Source organism: Caloenas nicobarica, chromosome 2 (genome assembly GCF_036013445.1).
Source record: "Caloenas nicobarica isolate bCalNic1 chromosome 2, bCalNic1.hap1, whole genome shotgun sequence".
Classification (NCBI taxonomy): domain Eukaryota; kingdom Metazoa; phylum Chordata; class Aves; order Columbiformes; family Columbidae; genus Caloenas; species Caloenas nicobarica.
Window position 1 is genome coordinate 111,491,323 of NC_088246.1, and position 18,059 is coordinate 111,509,381.

The window sequence follows — 18,059 nt, forward strand, 5'->3', positions numbered from 1 at the left end:
TTAATGGAACGACAGACACCATGTCAATGAGGTGGTGTCCTGGGGCGGTCTCCAGGACTTGTACTTTGATGGGTGAGACAAACTGAAATCTCTAATTTTCATCAGTAGTGAGTAGCTATTGAGTTTGGCTCACTAAGTCTCTCAGCAGTTACGACTGTTGAGGGAATTAGAGGACAGCAGCTGATAAGCTTAGAAAACCATATCCAAGTAACCTGCTGTGGAAGTGGACAGTTTGTTTACTTTAAAGACACATGAGACCTTTGCTGCTGCTTTTTATACCACTTATGTTTTCCTCCCTCTCTTGATTGCATAGTTGCAGTGTGTTCCCAGCACAGCCACCACCCCACACTGATGCACATATCACACCTGCTAAATGCATTTGCAGTCATTCCTACAAGGTGGGACTCCACCTGCCCTTCAGACAACCTGGAATGTTATCTTTGCCTCTTGCCTGCCCAGTCACTGACGCATCCTTTCCTCTGTGGCTACATCTCCCTCTCCTTCTGAAGGGGCAACGCTTCCCAAGGAACCACATCCAGTATTTCAGATACAACTACTGGTCCCTCACTTCTCACAGTTCATACTTGGAGGCACCTGAATGACTCACAGGAAGCTGTTTCTCATTCTGATATGAGCAGATAAGGGACACACGCAGGAACCAAAGAGACACCAATAGGCTGCAACTCGGTATTCACCACTTCTCTCAGTTTCAGTACTAGAAGCACCAAGAAATGTTCATTCTATGGAGCACACATACAATTACATCTGTTTCAACACAAGGCCACCTGAAACATTATTCTTTAAATGTGACTTCTCCCTCAGTACGTCAAAATCAAACCATGGCATGACCTGAGTGCAATAGCACATGTGCAAGTTAGTTGTACAACATCTCATATTCTACATGGATGAGATCATGTTTTCACTTCAACCAAGTTGTGGTTCACATTGATCAAGAAAAGGCTGATGGAAAATGCTAACAGATACCAGTTGCTACCATTTTCCATCCTGTGGAACAACAGCCTCTCCCTTTTCTGACCAGCTCCATAGTTGAAGTCTATGAAAGCCACAGTACACTAATGACCACAATGATTTAAATTGTAAGAACATAGCCTGCAACAAACATTCACACAGGAATGAAGAATACTTCAGAGATTCGTCTTCAGGAGCGTGGAGTCCCTGGCAATTAATAATGCTAAGAAATACAGGCTTGATTTACATGGCAACATTCAGATGCTTCTGATACAGGCTACTGGTGCATACTAGATGGTTTACTAAGGACTTTCCTGCACTTTAAATGACGTGCTCTGGCATAATGCAAATTCTCAGCACCTATACTACTATGCCTTGAAAAGTTCCTGATTAAATTAAAATTATTTACGGTAGTTGTTAGCTTAAATGGGTTTTAAATGCAGCTTAAAAATAGTCTGGAGCAAAATTAGCTATAATGGCCCAAAAAACATACACACAACTCATAATAACACTCATGGAGATTGTACACTGCTAGCACACATCAATTTGATACCATTAAACATTGCCCAAAATGAAATAGGAAAAAAAGGGGTTCTTTAAAATTTAATTTTTACAGGAAGAAATAAATAGATTTTGTGGTGATGCTGGTTCTTCCACCAAATGAAGTTATGGTTAAATACAGCAAAATCTGAGTCATTTCCACCAGAAATCTCGGAAGAGGATAAAAAAGGAACAATATCAACAGGATGGGCATAATCTGGAAAAAATGAAGAATCCAGAAGATGCTTTTATTCTTCTGTTTCTACTGGCTGTCAACATGAATAGCTAGCTTTGATTTTGCTGCATTTTTCATTGTTTTTACAAGTTGTTATGATCTGAGTCCCCGTGGTCACAAATTCTTGCAGAAGACCCTGGCGGAGGGAGCTTCACAGAGTATTATGGTTTCAGTGGATAGCTATTGCAAAAGAAAAGAACTTTAAGAGGCAGATATAGCTTCCAAAAAGCTTTCATGGCCAAGGCAACTAGGAAGGAAATCAATTTACTGGTTGCCTTCAAAAGCCTCCATGAGAAAGCTCCCATGGAGATCAACTGGAAATAAAAGTTACTTATGAAAAAACAGAGAGATACCACTTGGGCAAAATGAGATTACCTGGCACAAGGATAAATGCTTTACACCACACAACAATTATGCTGAATTTAGTCTACGAAGTACATTTGAAAACAAATCTTCAGTTAAGAGCCAAACAGCCTGCAAAAATTAGCAACAGATACTTTTCGCTCTAGGAGCAGGAGATCACAAAACGATTGACTAATATGTTCCAGCATTCAAAAGAGCAGGGGAGCCCATGTAACAAAATATGATTTATTCACCAGTTATGAATTAGAGAGTTGGAAGCATGGGGTACTGAGAAACATAAAAAAGTCCTGATTTGTGTCTCAGTTATGAGTGTGTAACAGCTCCTCCAACTTCAGAGAAGTACTGGCTTTTCTTTGGGCTAGGAGGTGTCAGAATAAGGCATGGAGCCAAAATGCACTCCCAGATATCAAACACACCCTTCCTGAGCCCACAGAGAGCTGAAGGGGCTGATGTAATTCCCCATGCAGTATTTCATGTCTCTACCTTGACTTCCCCTGCACAGGGGAGGGCAAATCTTGTCTCTACCAAGCAGAGAAGCCAGATTCAAAGTGGCTAATTAGGCTTGAGTTTATATTTCCCCAATTTCCAGATTCTACATTTATTCAGATGAGCTCAAACAGGCGCAGCCGTCAGGACACAAATTCCCATAGTCCTGACAAACAGGGTCCACATCACACGTCATGGTCACACGTCTCTCCCAGCAGGCAGATTTTGTATTTACCTGGATGATCCTTTCTGTAAACTTTTCTTGCTCCTCTCGGTGAAGTCTCGTCTCCTGCTCAAGCTGAGCCTGAAGCTCCTGTATCGATACATTCTGTACAGGTAAAACATGGGAATCCCTGAGCTGATCAGCAGGACAAAGGGGTAGGTTTAGCAGAAAACGTGTCTCCGTGGTGTGAAAAAGAAGGAAAAAAAGAAAAGAACTGCAGGACAGACATCTGCACAACTCACGGTTATCAAAAGTTAAAACCAAAGCACAGTGTGCAAATAAATAGCAATGCCCTAAATATGTGTGGGAATTTCCTGTGTGGCTTCTGCTGAAAACTAAAGCTGGGATGCTTACGATACATGCTGAATATTCCCTTCAGACCTCTGCTCTGAGTTTGCACTTGAGTAGCTGAGACAGCTCACCATCAAAGACGTTTGCCAGATGAGCTCCTGTTTACAGGATTACATATTTGGTGACATATTTCTTTATGATAATTAAAGCTATAAATTTTTAATATCTCTGCAGAAGATGCATCTAATGAGCATATATTGAACCTAATTATATATTCATTTGCAACACTTACTGATTAGGCAGTTAATGGGATGGCATTTATTAAACCAACTGAGCATATAAGGTCCTTTTCTTCAGACGCAAGACAGCTCTCTGCACAAGTCAACATCATTCATTGATTTCTGCTCAAAATAATTACTTCACAAATGTCATAGTGATAAGCTGTGTGAGCCTGAGTTCTGACCAAAATGTTTAAGTATCTTCTCTTTCAGGTCCAACACTATTTTAATCTTAATACTTTCAATTTTATGTTCTCATTAAGTTTGGCATCCCATCCACTTTATTTCTGAAAGTTACTCAAGACTCAAGAAGGCAGAGTCACAGCCCTCATAATTTATTCGATGTGAATTCATCCTGTGGCACTTACATTCCTCATCAGAATTTCCTATGCCATTCATTTTGTGTCTCTCACACTGGAGCTAAAACTGATTCGTCCATACAAAGACAATGTTTGGCCAGACGCCGTCCTCTGCACGTGTGACCGCGGAAAACTCTACGGCACCAAACTCCTAGAGTAAAGATGCATTTAAGAAAGGACTGCTCAGGCTTCAAAGCATAATCCCAAATTCTCTGCTGGCTGACGTCCAGTGCACTCCAACCTCAGCAGCTGCAAGGACATAATGCAGGTCGTGGGACTGCTCTCAGGGGCTGCATTGCTTTTTCCCCTCCGGCATCAGCCCTGACACCCATCTCCTCTCCCCAAGCATCCCTCCCGCTTCCTGAGAGCATAACCAGCTGCTGCTGCTGCTGGGGCTGCGGCAGCCCTTGCTGGGACACTTTTGGTTACTGAAAAAGTATTTGTCACTGGAACAGACACTCCTTTCCTCCTCCAGGGAAAAAGGTGATAAGGCAGATGGAAGTATCCCATTAACCAGGACCATATTCCACTGAACAACAAAAATCATCCTACAGATACCTTCTGGGTCCTATTGGTTCCTCCTTTACTTGATTCACTTATTGACTTGTGCACGTCTGTTTTGTACCTGAAGAAGAGACACTTCCAGCCCTCTGAAAGGTACCATCAAGTAATCAAGAGCACATTAGCTGCCTTATCATCTTACACCTTAACATGTCTGTAGACACTTTTTATTGCACAAGGCCAAAATTTGGTCTCACAAATAATTTGGAAAGAACTGCTTGCAATGGGATTTGCCACTTTTGCACAATCATTTGTAAATCATCCATTTAATTTTCTCATCCAACAATGGAAAAATTACTTGCATCAGCAATTTCTGTATTCCAGGGGTGTAGTTACATTTATACAGTCCTAAAATGATATTCGGCCTTTTGAAGGCAACCGTGAGGCTGATGTGGCCCCTGGTGAAAATGAGTTTGACACCCCTGCTGTATTCTTTTATTCTGATCAGGCTTCTTTAGCAATATGGCAGATAAGAACCAATGTACCAATTTAATTCAGGTGTAATTTAAAAAAATGTGTGTTCCTTCTTTTTTATGAATTCAAAATCAGCAAAAATAATGCAAAGCCGATCTGGTGCAAACAGATGCAACATGACAATGCTCTTCCGTTCACAACAATCGCTGACCTTAATATGCCTCTCCTTACAGATTATACATTTAGATGGTTAGAAATATTGTTGGCCTCGGAATTCCTGAAACTGGAAGCTGAATCGGAACATCAAAAGTTACCAGGAAAGTAAGGTTCGAATTTTTCACTATTCCCTTCACACTTGTGTTTTCCAGTGAACAATGATTTGCCAAAAGATCATTTGTTCTACTTCAGACTACTATTAATTGGAATCACATAGTTACATATATACTGACAACACATTATGTCTGCTAAATTAGAGCAATAAAATTATTAACTTATGCACTGTTTCTATAAACATGCAGCCCATGCAAAGCCAAGTTTCAGGAAACTTGGGTGCTGGGATTATGTCGTAAATACTGGAATTACTAAAAAGAGATTAAATATATCATATAGGCAGATAGACTATTACATGCACATGAGACAGCACATATCTTCTCACAATTGCTTTGCCTCTTTAAGGACAATAGATTTTTATAAGCAGTAAACGTGTTGAAAAGCAGCTAATGCATGAATGCAGAGCTGCACACCTTTTTCCTTCTGCTGCAACCTGAGGACTCTTCATAGTCTGTAATTTCATATAATATCATTTCTACCAGAAGCATTGGGATTAGTACTGCTCAAATCAAGGGAGGTAAGGCTGCTTAAGTGCCTAATAGATTGCTGCTAAACATCTGGATCGTGAATGAAGAATATGTAGAATTACATCATGTGATACTTGTATATGCAGATGAGGTAATTGATATTGCACTGATGGGCATCTACATATTTATATTTGGATATCAGGCCCCTATCATATAATCAGCAGGGTGTAGTCTGTGGCACAACTGTGATTTTGTTTTGTTTTGGAAAACAACACTGCTGCAAAACGAACAGAAAATTGATGTTTCCTTTGTTCTCATTAATGAACGTGCCACACGAGGAAGAACGGAAAACATTCTGACTATGATGGCCACCACACAACATACCGACATCACAGAAACTCACTACACGGCACGAACTCACTACAACAAGACATACAAACACAATATAACGGGAACTACGAGCTAGTGCCACTCCACCACAGCACCACAGAAACGGCTGCACTTCATCTGCAGCTGGACAGACACCGACAGTTTCCCATGAATCCCAATTATTGCACTTCCAGATCTCCTGCCGCCCCCATCCTCTCGGATGGACAGTGCCAAATCCTTCTGTTATCATTCCAGAACAAGATAAGCCATGCCCATGTCTTTACCTCAAGGGGATGTTCAGAGAAAAGTCACCCATGCTTTGGAGGCTTCACCACCACTCCCTCATCACACTGGCCCCCTTCTGCCCCTCTCAGCATATTGAAAGCTTTTCAGGTTACTTTCCAGCTGGCACAATCCCACATTTCTGTCATGACTTGTTTTTAACATGATTGCCATGCATCATGAGGTATGGCTGGGTTTTACTTGTCTGTTTTCTCCATGCAATCTCAATTTGCCTGCAACAACTGTGAACATCAGGTTTCATGGAATCTTTCTTTTTAGCCTTTTTAGCCTTTTTTTTTTTTTTTTTTTTCCAGAAGGCGTGGAGCAAAACAAGGCCTGAGGAGGCAGGGTAGAAAGATGCTCTCTAGCATTTGTGTGCAATTCCAGGAAGCCAAAAGATGAACCTTTTATGCTGCTCAACTAATGTTATAATGCTTTGATATTTGGACCTTACATTTGACCACACAGTCTAAAAGCTGCTACTTTTTTACACATGACAGCTGACCATTGCGTGCACACAATCGACCAGACTAGATAGGAACTTCCAGTGCCTTTTGTATTACTTTTTACATGCAATACATATCTGAGTTTTCAGAGACTGCTTCTGAAGACGCATTCTTCTCCTCGCCCCTTAAATATAAATTATGTATATTCCATTTGCTGGTGTACAATAGGCAGTTGTGTGGTTATTTGTCTGTGCTTATGTGGAGAGCCTCTGATTTTGAGAACACACAGAACACTTTACTCCAAATATTGTAAATCCATCTCATTGTATGGGTAGTATACAAAGTCTCACTGAGTTCGGTTAGGACTGGCATATCCAGATTTACATCATAAAGGGTCTTTTAAGCCATTATATTGTCAACCTTTATGGAGTCTTGCATAGTAAGGAAGAATATAATTCATCAAAGTAAATTATTCTTGCTGCCCCTAATCTTGGTGGGAAGGAATACTGTGAGGAGTAGTTTATCTTTCTTCTTCCCACAACTTTGCATTGGAGGAACAGTGGACACTAAGAGATCCAACTTTCTATGTGGTCCTCATTTTTTTTTTTTTTTTTTTTTCAGAAGAAAGAGAAGTCACAATGTATTAAATATTCACTGCTTCCCTTCTGGGAAAATAAAATCTTAAATCAGGCCAAGAGAAAAGGATGTGTAAATTTTCAGCACATGGCTGGGAGTTACTGTGAAAGCCATCCAGCTGAAGAGCTCTCACGTGGAATTATGAAAATTGCAAAGAAGAAGCACTGATACTCTAAAAAACCAGCTAAAAATAGAATATTCAAAATATAGTCTGAAGTTCTTCTCGCATGTCCAAAATGGATCCATACAGAAGTTTTGATTCAAAGCAGGTGGTGAAGTGACTTACCTAACTTGCACATCACTGTATCTGGTTGGTTCTCACTTAGTTCAGCTATTAACTTAGAGTAATAGAGATGTTTTATATTTCTTATGGGCACGATAAGTAAGGTAAATGGACAAACAGATTAAGAACGGCCTAGAAGAAATTATTCTTCAGTGTGAGCTCTTCCTACTTATTACTAGACCTTGTGGAAGACTTGCCTTTTAAGACATGCTCTCCTTCTCTACCCTACCCGCTTTTATTTTGATTCTCTGGTGACAACTTGTTCCTTTTAAGTGAATTCACTTCAGTGGTTCTTTTTTCCATAATCTGGGAGTGTCAGAGATTTTGTTACATTTTTCTACACAGAAAAAATATGTAAGTCTTTAAAAGCCATATATGAAAACAATCCAAATCTGAAATGCGAAGATGAGTGCTTTTGCCTTTGGTGATATGTACTTACTCAAGTAAGGGCAGAACTGATACCCTCTAAAGGAACAATCAGAGCTAGGAGATACAGCTCCATTTTAGAGCATCAAGTATCAAATACTGGAACAAACTACATTTAGTCATTTGAAAGAGTGATATTTTTCTTCTCCAGAATGTCTTTTTCTTTTTCTTTTTTTTTTCTGAATAAACAGGAGGAGACCGCTTAAGGAAGCTGCCTTTTGATAAAGGATATTCCGTTGGCAAAAAGGGTAAAATTCACCAAACAAAAAATTATTTACCATTTTTCCCACTGGTTCCCATTTGTTGCCATAGTAATCCTTTGATTTGTGCTGGGCCTTTGCTTCATGAAGCATTGTGTTAGCTTTTTCAGTTCCTCCGTGTCTTTTAGTCAGGGCAATTCTCACTTTTCACTGGCTTTTTCTTTGGATGGTAAAGAATGATTTCCCCTTCCCACCATAACCCGGCTCTGCTAAAATCATGAATAATGGATCAAACATCCACCCCAATGGGCTCCAACCTTCTGCAACAGCAGCTGAATGGCTTGTTTCAGCAAGAAAACAAAGCCCTGCTCTTAAGGCAATTTCAAGATACAATTTCCCTTGGACTGTGACTCTAACCCACCTCTTTAACATGCAAATACATTCTAATAATACTGTTGCACTAACAACTGTAGTGCAAAGCCCAAACAAAGGCAGATGTTTACAGTTAGGCTACAGGGTAGTTTCAAGCACAAGTCAGTCTGCATTTATTGTGTTTAATCAAATAATTAGGCTCCCACGATGCTCATTTTTAAAAATAGGAGAAATTGCTACATGGAAGCTGCTCAGCATTGCTTGGGAAAATTTACATTTAAAATTCAGCTTGGGAAAAATGAATTTAGAAAAATGAATTTAGAAAAATGGGTTTGCTTGCTTAAAAATAAAACATTTGCCTCACTAAAACGAAATGTGTTCTTCTCATGCTCCTCATACATAATAAGAAGATCATCAATCAATGTTATCCACTGGCCAGTGCATGTATTTTCACTTCATAAGTTAAAGCAGACAATGGCTTATGTGTAGCCATCTCTGCTGTGTGCATTGAAAGGTTTGAACCTCCACCTGAAATGTCTGTGGTAATTGAAAAAAAAACCTTTGGTATTTGAATAATATTTTTTCCTGCTCATTCATCTGGCACAAAAGAACACAGTAGTTTTAGCTAATGTGGTGCATAAAATTAAAAAAGAAAATACTAAAAATGACACCATACAAAATTATTTGGAGGAATCTTCTGGTTCACTTGGGTTTGACTATTACAGATTACAAGATCCGAACTGGCTGTCCACCCACTGAAATATTTCAGCGTAAAGCAGCGCAATATTATTTGTTGCTTAAGTAAACCTCACTGAAACAAACACCTCAGTCTTCAACATTTTCTGAGGTTGGGCCATTTGAGCCTCAGCCTTGCTCATCTTTTGATCACATCTGGAACTCAGCTGGATATTCCCTACCTTTGATTATAATTACTGGCTTGTTCCTTGTCAGGCTATGGCACGAAAACTATCCATCCTTTGTTTAAACACAGTTTGCTGTACAGTTTACATTTTGTACCATCCTGGGAAAATTTAAAAAGATGTGCTAAAATTACCCAAACTCTTAATCTTAAGAGGGCCCACATATACAAGAGTTAATATAACAAGGAGGCTGATCTAAGGTAAGGGAATTAATAAGATGACAGAATTTAGACAGAAATATTGTGAACATTTACTATGGTCATTTTCTGACCTAGTCTACCACAACTATTAACCAAAAGGATCCATGTTCAACAGCAAGGTTTCTCTACCTTATTGTTCACAGGTGAAAAGACTTCACTTTTCAGTGAGAGACTTACGGTGTCCTGGGTTTATCAGATATCCTTCCTGAGGTTTATTATCACTGGTCCAAGTGGGAAGTTGGAAGAGAAGCTGCTGGACCGATTCATTTTTCTAATACTACCAAAACTCAGCACTGACAGAATAGTTTAAAACAACCAAAACAAAAGCAGCAAAGAATTACCTGTGTTAAGATGAAGGGCCACTCTGATACTCAACACAGCATTGAGCCGCTTGGCTACCAGCCACCCTGAAGCCTTCTCTTCCTATCCCTACGTTTTAGTCATTCTTATTGCTTACTCACAAAACCAACTGTCTCAGCCAGCATTCTCCTTTTCCCAGACTCAACTAGGGTCTTCAGATATACTAAGGCCTCTGCATGTATCTTCAGAATTAAAAACATTAAAACTCATCTCTCACTAGAAGCTCCTCTAACCACCACAGTTTCAAGGTGGATTTGGCTTCCCAGTGGCCAGCAGAAAAGTTTTCAAATGCTCCAAGCTTGCCTTTATGGAGACAGATTAGAAATTGTTTTCTTCAGGACCAGTTGTAGTGTCTGGACAACCTATGTTCATGAGAAAGCAGCTAAGGAGATGTTTACTGAGGCGAATACGGCCTCTGCATGGATGAGGATTTAAATAAAAACTGATTGATGTTTTGATGAATGGAAAATTACACAACAACCCAAACAATGGAGAATTCTGCTTTAAATAAGTTTTTCTTTAGAAGCTGCAGGGTGCTGTGCTCCCCATTGAGAATCACCACGCACACCAGCATCAAACCCTGTCCTGTGCAGACTACTGCCAGGCAAAACGCAAAGTGGTTTCTGTCTGTAGACTTTCCAGACTCAAAATATCCAACAAGGTGAAATCTGGAGTGAGAGAAGCATGATCTCACATCAGGAATTACCTCTTCCAGAGATACTTTGCTACTATATTCAATTGTAAGGGGTCCCTGAGCCATATTTTTCCACTTAGCAAAGCTACTGGGAGCAGGGTGACGAGTCCAAAGTCAGGACCAATTTGCTTCTCTGAAACTGCAAGGGGGAAAAGAGGTCGACCACAAATTTCACAAGAGGAGTGCTGTGTTTGGTCCAATTTACTCCCCCAACCCCTGGCTCCTGTTACTCATCTCCTGGCTAAGGTAGCAGGAGGCAGTGAGTAAGATGGGCTGCTTTGCTGACCTCTAGACTGAAACAGCCCTTGTCTCCTGGCCTGTAGAGTTTAATGTCTCCATCAGCTCTGCGGTGTGGGTCGGTGGTGGCTCGCTGGTGGTGAATCTCTCGCTCCTCTCCACGATCTTGTTTGAGCTGCCACGTCATCTGATCCCTCAGTTTGGACTGTTAGGTGCATGGGCGGTTTATAACAAAGAAAACAAAAGGACAGAAGGGAATAAAGAAAACAAAAATGGGTAAAGTAGACGACTGAAAAACTACAAGACAAAGAAAAGCGTGAACAGAAAAACCAACTTAAATACAGTGGCATAAGAAAGTGAAGAGAACATAACCAAAATGAGGATGAGCAAAATGATGGGCTGAAACATCTGAAAAGCAAAAAAGAGAAAGAGAGGAAAAAAGAATGCAAACACTGGTTATGAGGCGCATGCAATGAGGATGCATGAGTCAAACCAACAGCAAGCATATAAGTCATGAAGGATACGGGACACAAGGCTCTTCCTTCCTTACTTGTGCTGTGCAGAAAAGCCATATCCAGTGTGGCAGTGGTGGCAGTTTAGACATGCGCCCATGGGCAAGGCTTTAGGCAAGGCAGTCCTTCGCTGGCTACAGAGCTTCTCACTCGCTGCTCGGTTAGGGGAGTGAGCTGTAAGCAGGCTTTTCAAAACACATCACTTAGAAAACTGCGTTTGGTTGGGTTCTTTTGGCAAGGTTTTTGAGAACACGCCTGACCCTTTTACAAGAGAGCATAATAAAGTCCTCCTCACATTTCTTAGCAAGGCTAATTTACATTCATCAGAATTTTATATTTTTAAATTAATCTCCTCTTTCACATGGAAACACTGCTGTTACAGACAAAAAGAAGACAGATCTCTATAGCACCAGTGGATTAGCCTTTTTGCCATGAGGAACCGCCTCTGAATCAAAGGACTTGTGCAAACAAACAAAAGAAAAAACCTATAAAGTGTTTAACATTACACACTTTAATACATTGCGGGTCTGAAATCAAAACAAAGCAGCTGTGAGGAAAATTAGCTCTAGGGTAGCGATGCTAGCAAGAAAGAGAAACAATAAATAGAAAGAAGGCAAACAAGGGGCTGACCTACCTGGAAGTCGGTGATTAACTCCTTCCCAAGGTTACCAATGGGAGAGTCTCGAGACATGGATGTCATCGTGGATAGAAAACTGGAAGACTCTGTGAGATGGGGAAGAGGGGAGAGATCCTCCATCTGCTCCTTAAGGCCCTCCCCAATGTGATCAACCTTCTCTAGGAAGGTCTGCAACTCCTTCCGGAAAGCTTTCATCCTGGAGTTGATGGTGTCCAGAAGCTCCGGTTCGTGCTTATCTTCTCCCCTTTCCTCACCACTTTTGAAATCCTGCTCGGTGGAAGGGCTGCTGGTTATGTGCACCTTTGCATCATAAATCAAGCTGTCCGTATCTGTGATAAGGCGGTCCACGGTCCTTTCGAGCCGCTCAGCCTCGCGCTTGATGTTAATTAAAGACTCAGTGTCCTCTTTCACCCTCATGAGCTCAGCGGAGCATAGGTCGCTGACTTCTGACGGCTTCCCGCTCCCAAAACCTGACGTCTTCTCATAAACTTCTTCAGAGTCGCTCTCGCCCCCGATGGGCCCCTCTCTCTTTGGCTGGGGTGGGCGACCTTCTTCACTGTCACTCTCCTTCTTTCCGGCATCGCTGTCGGCATCGCTGTCCCTGGGGCTGGAAGTGCGCAGGCCCAGGTGAGAAGCAAGATCGTAACGCTGGACATTGGACATCAGGACCCTGTTCTCATACTGGAGCTTCATCACTTTCCCGCTCAGCTCATTGATTTGCAACCTGGCCGACTTCAGCTCCTCTTGCAAAGTGCCACCACACTTGGATGCCGCATCGTCCAACCAGCCCTGCTCCTGGCCTGGCTCGAACTTGAACTTGTTCAGCTCGTTTGTTAGCTGCTTATTGTGATCTTCGATTTCAGAGATTGACCGCCTCAGCAGCTCTGCTTCCTCTTCCACGAACTGCAGGTGCCGACGCAGCTCTGTGGCCGACTCCACAGAGTCACCATAGGGCGAGGTAGGAATGCTTGAAATGTGGTCCCTGCTGAGACACTCTTTTTCATACTGGCATCTCATATCCTCCATCTCAGCTTTAATCCCCCTGTTCTCCACCTCCAGTTCCACTATTTTCCTGCCCAGTATGTTGGCTTCCTCCTCCACCAGCTTCAAACGAAGCTTCAGCTCGGCCTCCCTGGTGCTGGGTGGGCCCCCCGCTTCCCCGGTAGGCAGGGGACTGTCCACATCTCCATAGATTGACTTGTACTTCTGGAGCTCCTGCTCCAGTTCGTCCTTCTCCCTCCCCAGTTTGGCCATCTTCTTACGCATCAGTGCTGCCTCCTCTTTGGCAAATTGGAGCTGGCACTTCAAATCAGCACTGTCCTCCTGCCAAGAATAATTGCCCCCCCCAAAAGATTATATTAGAAGTGCAATCAGTTCTTCACCTTCCGAAATCTCTACCTCCCCACTCTGAGCTGTATCTGTTAGGTATGCAAATGATAGACACACAGAGCTGCGCAAACCACACAGTTGACACATTTTGCGGCTTGGTCCTGGTTAAATTGGCAAAGCAGCTTGACCAGAGTTAAAGAGGGGGAAAAATAAAAAATAAAATTGGTGTGCCAGTGCAAGTGATGCAAGAGTGCCAACAGAGTGCTTAGTTTTCCTCAAATTGTGAGCAAATTTTGTGGAAAATAAGAATTACTTGAATGAAAAGATGCCATGATTTATTGGCACTTTCTGTTCCATTTATGTTTAATGATACATTTGCTCCCTTTTAGCATCATGAAACAAAGACTACTCAGATGAATTTGCTCATCATAATCCCACGTTTTGGGCTTCTTCAGCTAGAAAGCACAGAAAAAGTGTGCTAAGATGTATGGTTGCCTTGAAAAGTTAAGACTTTTAGTACTGGATCTCACAATGCTGTGAACTAGCCAGAGTGCCTAACTCACTTTCTGAATAGGAACCACTACTGCCATCTCTGCTGCTGTTATTATTAGGATGAACCAGGCTGTGATCACTGTTTCTGGTATGGACAACTGTTCACGTGGGAGATTGGAGAAAATATGTGAAAAAGGAAAGAAAAATTCATTAAATCACAGTTACATCCAAATTCATCCCCCGTGAAAACCTGCGTTTTTCAGGAAGCACCAGGGTATTGAATGAGAGTTTGATATTTTTGCGTGTGTTGGGCATTTTAAAGCAGCACATCTCAACTCAAATGAAAACTCCGGTGTGTATTGTGCTGAAGTAAGAGACAGGGTTAAGCAAATTCTAAGCCGATGAACCATTTCTTTGCATGAATCACTTTCATGAATTGTCATGGAGATACAGGCACTTGGCCTTGTAAGAGACACATTTATCAGCATTAGCAGTATAATGGAAGACAGGCTTTGAAAGATGATCTCTTGAGACAGCAGATTTCATCATTGTTGGTAGGCCATGTGGACATATGTGCAATTATCTATGGAAACTTCATTCAGTCTCAGGACCACTGTTATCTTTCACAAGCATCATTTTGTTATAATTCCTAACAATGGCAACCAAATCCAGGAGAAAACACGACTGATTTTATTCATTCACTTAGATCAGGGTATGAAAAAAATAAAAATATTTAGAAAACTAATTATGGCTTAGCAATCTGAGGAAATTAATTTATATAGCACACATCCTTGTACATGGGTAATAGTTTCTTTTATGTTACCTAGATTAATTTCACCCCATTCTATTTAGATATATTCTAATTCAGTCTTACTTTCAACTATTAATACCTAAACAGCCAAAAAAGTAATTGGTTGTATACTTCTGAACTCAGCTTTCTTACTTATTCTGCTTGGCACAGGTTGGAAATTTAAAATACTACATAGTAACCAAGTTATCTTAAATGTTAATAACATGATAGAGGTAAACAAAACACTGTTTCTGTTAATATGTGGTTTTCAGTGATACCCAGGAGTCAACCACAATTGCAATCCATTGATCTGTTGACTGACTAAAACTCTGGCCATCGTGTTTCTAGCACCAGAAATGTGAGTTTTCTGTGAATACAATCAAGGTGCAAGTAAGTGATTAGAAGCAGAGCCTCTAGAAGATCAGCTTTCTTTCTGCCACCTCCTCACATACGCACATCTCTTTTTCACGCATATATTTGCAAATTGCTCTTGTCTTTATAACTGAAATCTGCAAATTAAGTATCAGATTTAAACCTGGTAAAACTCCCTGCAGCCTCCACTTGGAGACACTCTGAATTTTGGTTACTCTGGCTGGATAAAGCTGTGTGATTAAAGTATCATCTTTGGTCAGGGCTGCACATTACATTACCTCTGTTTTTCCCCCTCATCAAGAACCAGTTTATCCATGCAGCTGTAGGCTTTGCTTTTAGGGAAATACAAAGATCACAAGGAAGGAAAGTTACACCCAGACCAGTGCTGCACATCAGAGCTCAGAGGTGGGGTGATTACTCCAGTTTATTTATTTATCTGTTAATAGCTTAGAAATAATAACATCTGACATTTCCCTTATTCTATCTTTGTAATGCAGCATTTTTCCCTGCATTTCTTGTCTGCCCCTGGCTGCAAACACCCAGCCATCAGTGGCACTAGCTGGAGACTCGCACCTCCCTCCCTGGCTGCAGGACCAATGTCGGCGCTGGTGGGGAAGGACCGGCCTGCCCGCACCCCTCTGCCCAGGCTGGGAGCTCCTTCCTGGGGCTCAGAGGAGGCTCCAGCCTGACAGCCACTGCGTTTCACACAATATACATTACAGCCACCCAGTCACACTCAGGACAAGGCACTGAGCATTTTGAAGCCTTTGAAAAAAGGGGAAGGGCTTCAATGAGTTTGGGGTCAGGGCCCCAATGTTTTTTGCTTGGCATCACTGCACCACTCAATGCATTTGTGGAGTTAGTACATTATTATAGCAGGACAAAATCACCATTAACTTCTTATAACAGCGTTACCTTATTGCTAGGTTTTGTCTACGAAAAGAAAAAAAGGATCACATTTGTAAGTTTTGTTTTTCACAAGAGCTGAAACAAAGAAGATTTTTTTCATTAAACAAACACAAGCCTCACACAAACAACAGAGCCGATGGATGTTAATCTTGCCTACTAAATATGGATCCCATCTGAAAAGGGGAGAAAGCTCTAGATCTTCCCTGCTTCTCTGCCAGGGATCATGACTACTGAAAATCCCATTCTGCGGACAGCTTTTTTCCAAAGGAAAAGAATGGTCAGGAGAGATTTATCAGCCAGATCTAAGCATGCCAGAAGGGTAGGGCTCCATCCTTCATGCGTCTGTCCCTCGGAAACTTTGTGTACAGAAATATCAGTGATTTCTTGATCAGTTGAAAACAAGTAGAAACAGCAAGAGGGCGAGACACCCACACAGGCAAGTAGAGTTTTGACATATAACGCAAACTAAGGAGAGGCCAAATCACCAAAATTAAGCATAGCTCATTATTAGTTAAATCATGAATGAAAAGAAAGGTGAGGGGGGAAAAAAGGAGAATAGTCTTTTCATCTTTTTGGAGGAACGAGAGGCTTGAATTCCAGGGGCTGAGTCTGGGCTATGGCAACCTGACTGTATTACACATCATTTCTTTAAAAGTGTACGCAGGGCAGACTGTATAGAAAGTTATGTCATGGTGCTTGTCACAGACTTTAAGAGATCATTAAGGATAAATGGGAATCAACGATTACTGATTGTGATTATCTGCCTGCAATAGCACCACAGCTCTGCACGGCACTTCAGAGGGATGTTAATGGAAGAAAAGCAGAAAGAAAAAAAGCAGATCCCTCCCTACAGAGTCTGCTGTCTAATTAAGACAAATGTAGAATGTGGGGATAAAGAAAAGAAACTTAAAGGAAAGAAATGAACTTAAATTCATTATGCAACATAAATGATGTGATGAGAATGAAGAGCTGATCAAAAATTCCCAAATACGATATTTCTTTTCTGGCAAGAAGACACAAAGATAGATAGAGACCAACGCCATCTCCTGTACCACCACCACCGGCTCAAGGGAACTGCCAGGCAGAAGATGGGTAAGCGGTTTTGGGGTTGCAAGTCTGACGACAGGGCAGTACGACCAGCACCCAAGCATCTGGCTGAGTGCCAGCACTCCTACCTTGGGCTGGAGAACCACTTTTCTTTGTGTTTTGCCTGGTGCCTGGTATTTTCCAAGAAGCTCCGTTTTGCAATTCTGCTGAACAAAAACTTTTTTTCTTCAATACTGCTAGAGGCGGGTAAGCACTACTATGAATTCTGCTTTTACACGACTTCAAGACAATCAGTTTTACAGATATTATTTAGTTGGTGTGTCCTGTGGTGGGTGTGACGTTCCAGCTAATTTTCATGATGAGCTCCCAGTAAGTAAAAACATTGGTCTTGCCATATGCCACACATATCTGTGAGTATGCAGGTGCACAGAATCTAAGCTTGTGGTTGGGTATCTGAACTGATTTTAGGTATTTAGGTATTTAGGGTGGCTGGCCCTGAAGAACAGCATTTTTAAGCTCCCTGGCTGTGTCTGTACCTACCCCGTTAGGCCATGCCCAAATCCTTTGCTTGCACGAGTTACAACTTGTGTGTAGAGCGTAAAGGGTTTTCTTTCCCCAGATGGTTTCTGGGGTTGCTTCGCCACATTGTTAGTGGAGCAGAGCTGACCCAGGGCTACTCAGATAATTTTGTGAAGTCCTTTTTAAGGTCTTCCAAGGCAAACTACAGCTGCTGTTAATGCCTGGATTTGGGTGGAGGAAGCAAGCATGAGGAATCCATTCCCTCTGCACTGCTCTGTATTTCCAGGAATGAGGAAAGGAAGGACAGAGCCACCCACAAACCCCGGTGGACACAACTCTGCATTCACATAACTTCATCTGTAATCTGTATGTGTTTGGGCATATATATATATATATATATATATATATACACACACACGTATATATTTCATCTGTGTATTTTACAGACGTGCAGAAAAACACATTCTCTGACCTGACTGATGACTAAAATAATTCTCTGTAGCAAGCATTG

The 18,059-nt window shown here is 41.5% G+C and overlaps 1 protein-coding gene across 14 annotated transcripts in view; it reads right to left on the bottom strand.

The window, feature by feature from the left end:
- MTCL1 (microtubule crosslinking factor 1) overlaps nucleotides 1–18,059 on the bottom strand; it is a 107,896-nt gene that overhangs the window by 32,203 nt on the left and 57,634 nt on the right. For 4 of the 14 annotated variants that reach the window (XM_065629359.1, XM_065629351.1, XM_065629362.1 and 1 more), the window contains exons 5-9: nucleotides 17,158–17,235; nucleotides 15,989–16,006; nucleotides 12,088–13,413; nucleotides 10,991–11,146; nucleotides 2,829–2,921 (exon numbers count right to left, since the gene is read on the bottom strand). In XM_065629359.1, coding sequence (XP_065485431.1) covers nucleotides 2,829–2,921; nucleotides 10,991–11,146; nucleotides 12,088–13,413; nucleotides 15,989–16,006; nucleotides 17,158–17,235 — 1,671 coding nt within the window. The remainder of the gene's footprint in view (nucleotides 1–2,828; nucleotides 2,922–10,990; nucleotides 11,147–12,087; nucleotides 13,414–15,988; nucleotides 16,007–17,157; nucleotides 17,236–18,059) is intronic. The other 10 variants (XM_065629358.1, XM_065629364.1, XM_065629363.1 and 7 more) reach the window with 8 other exon arrangements.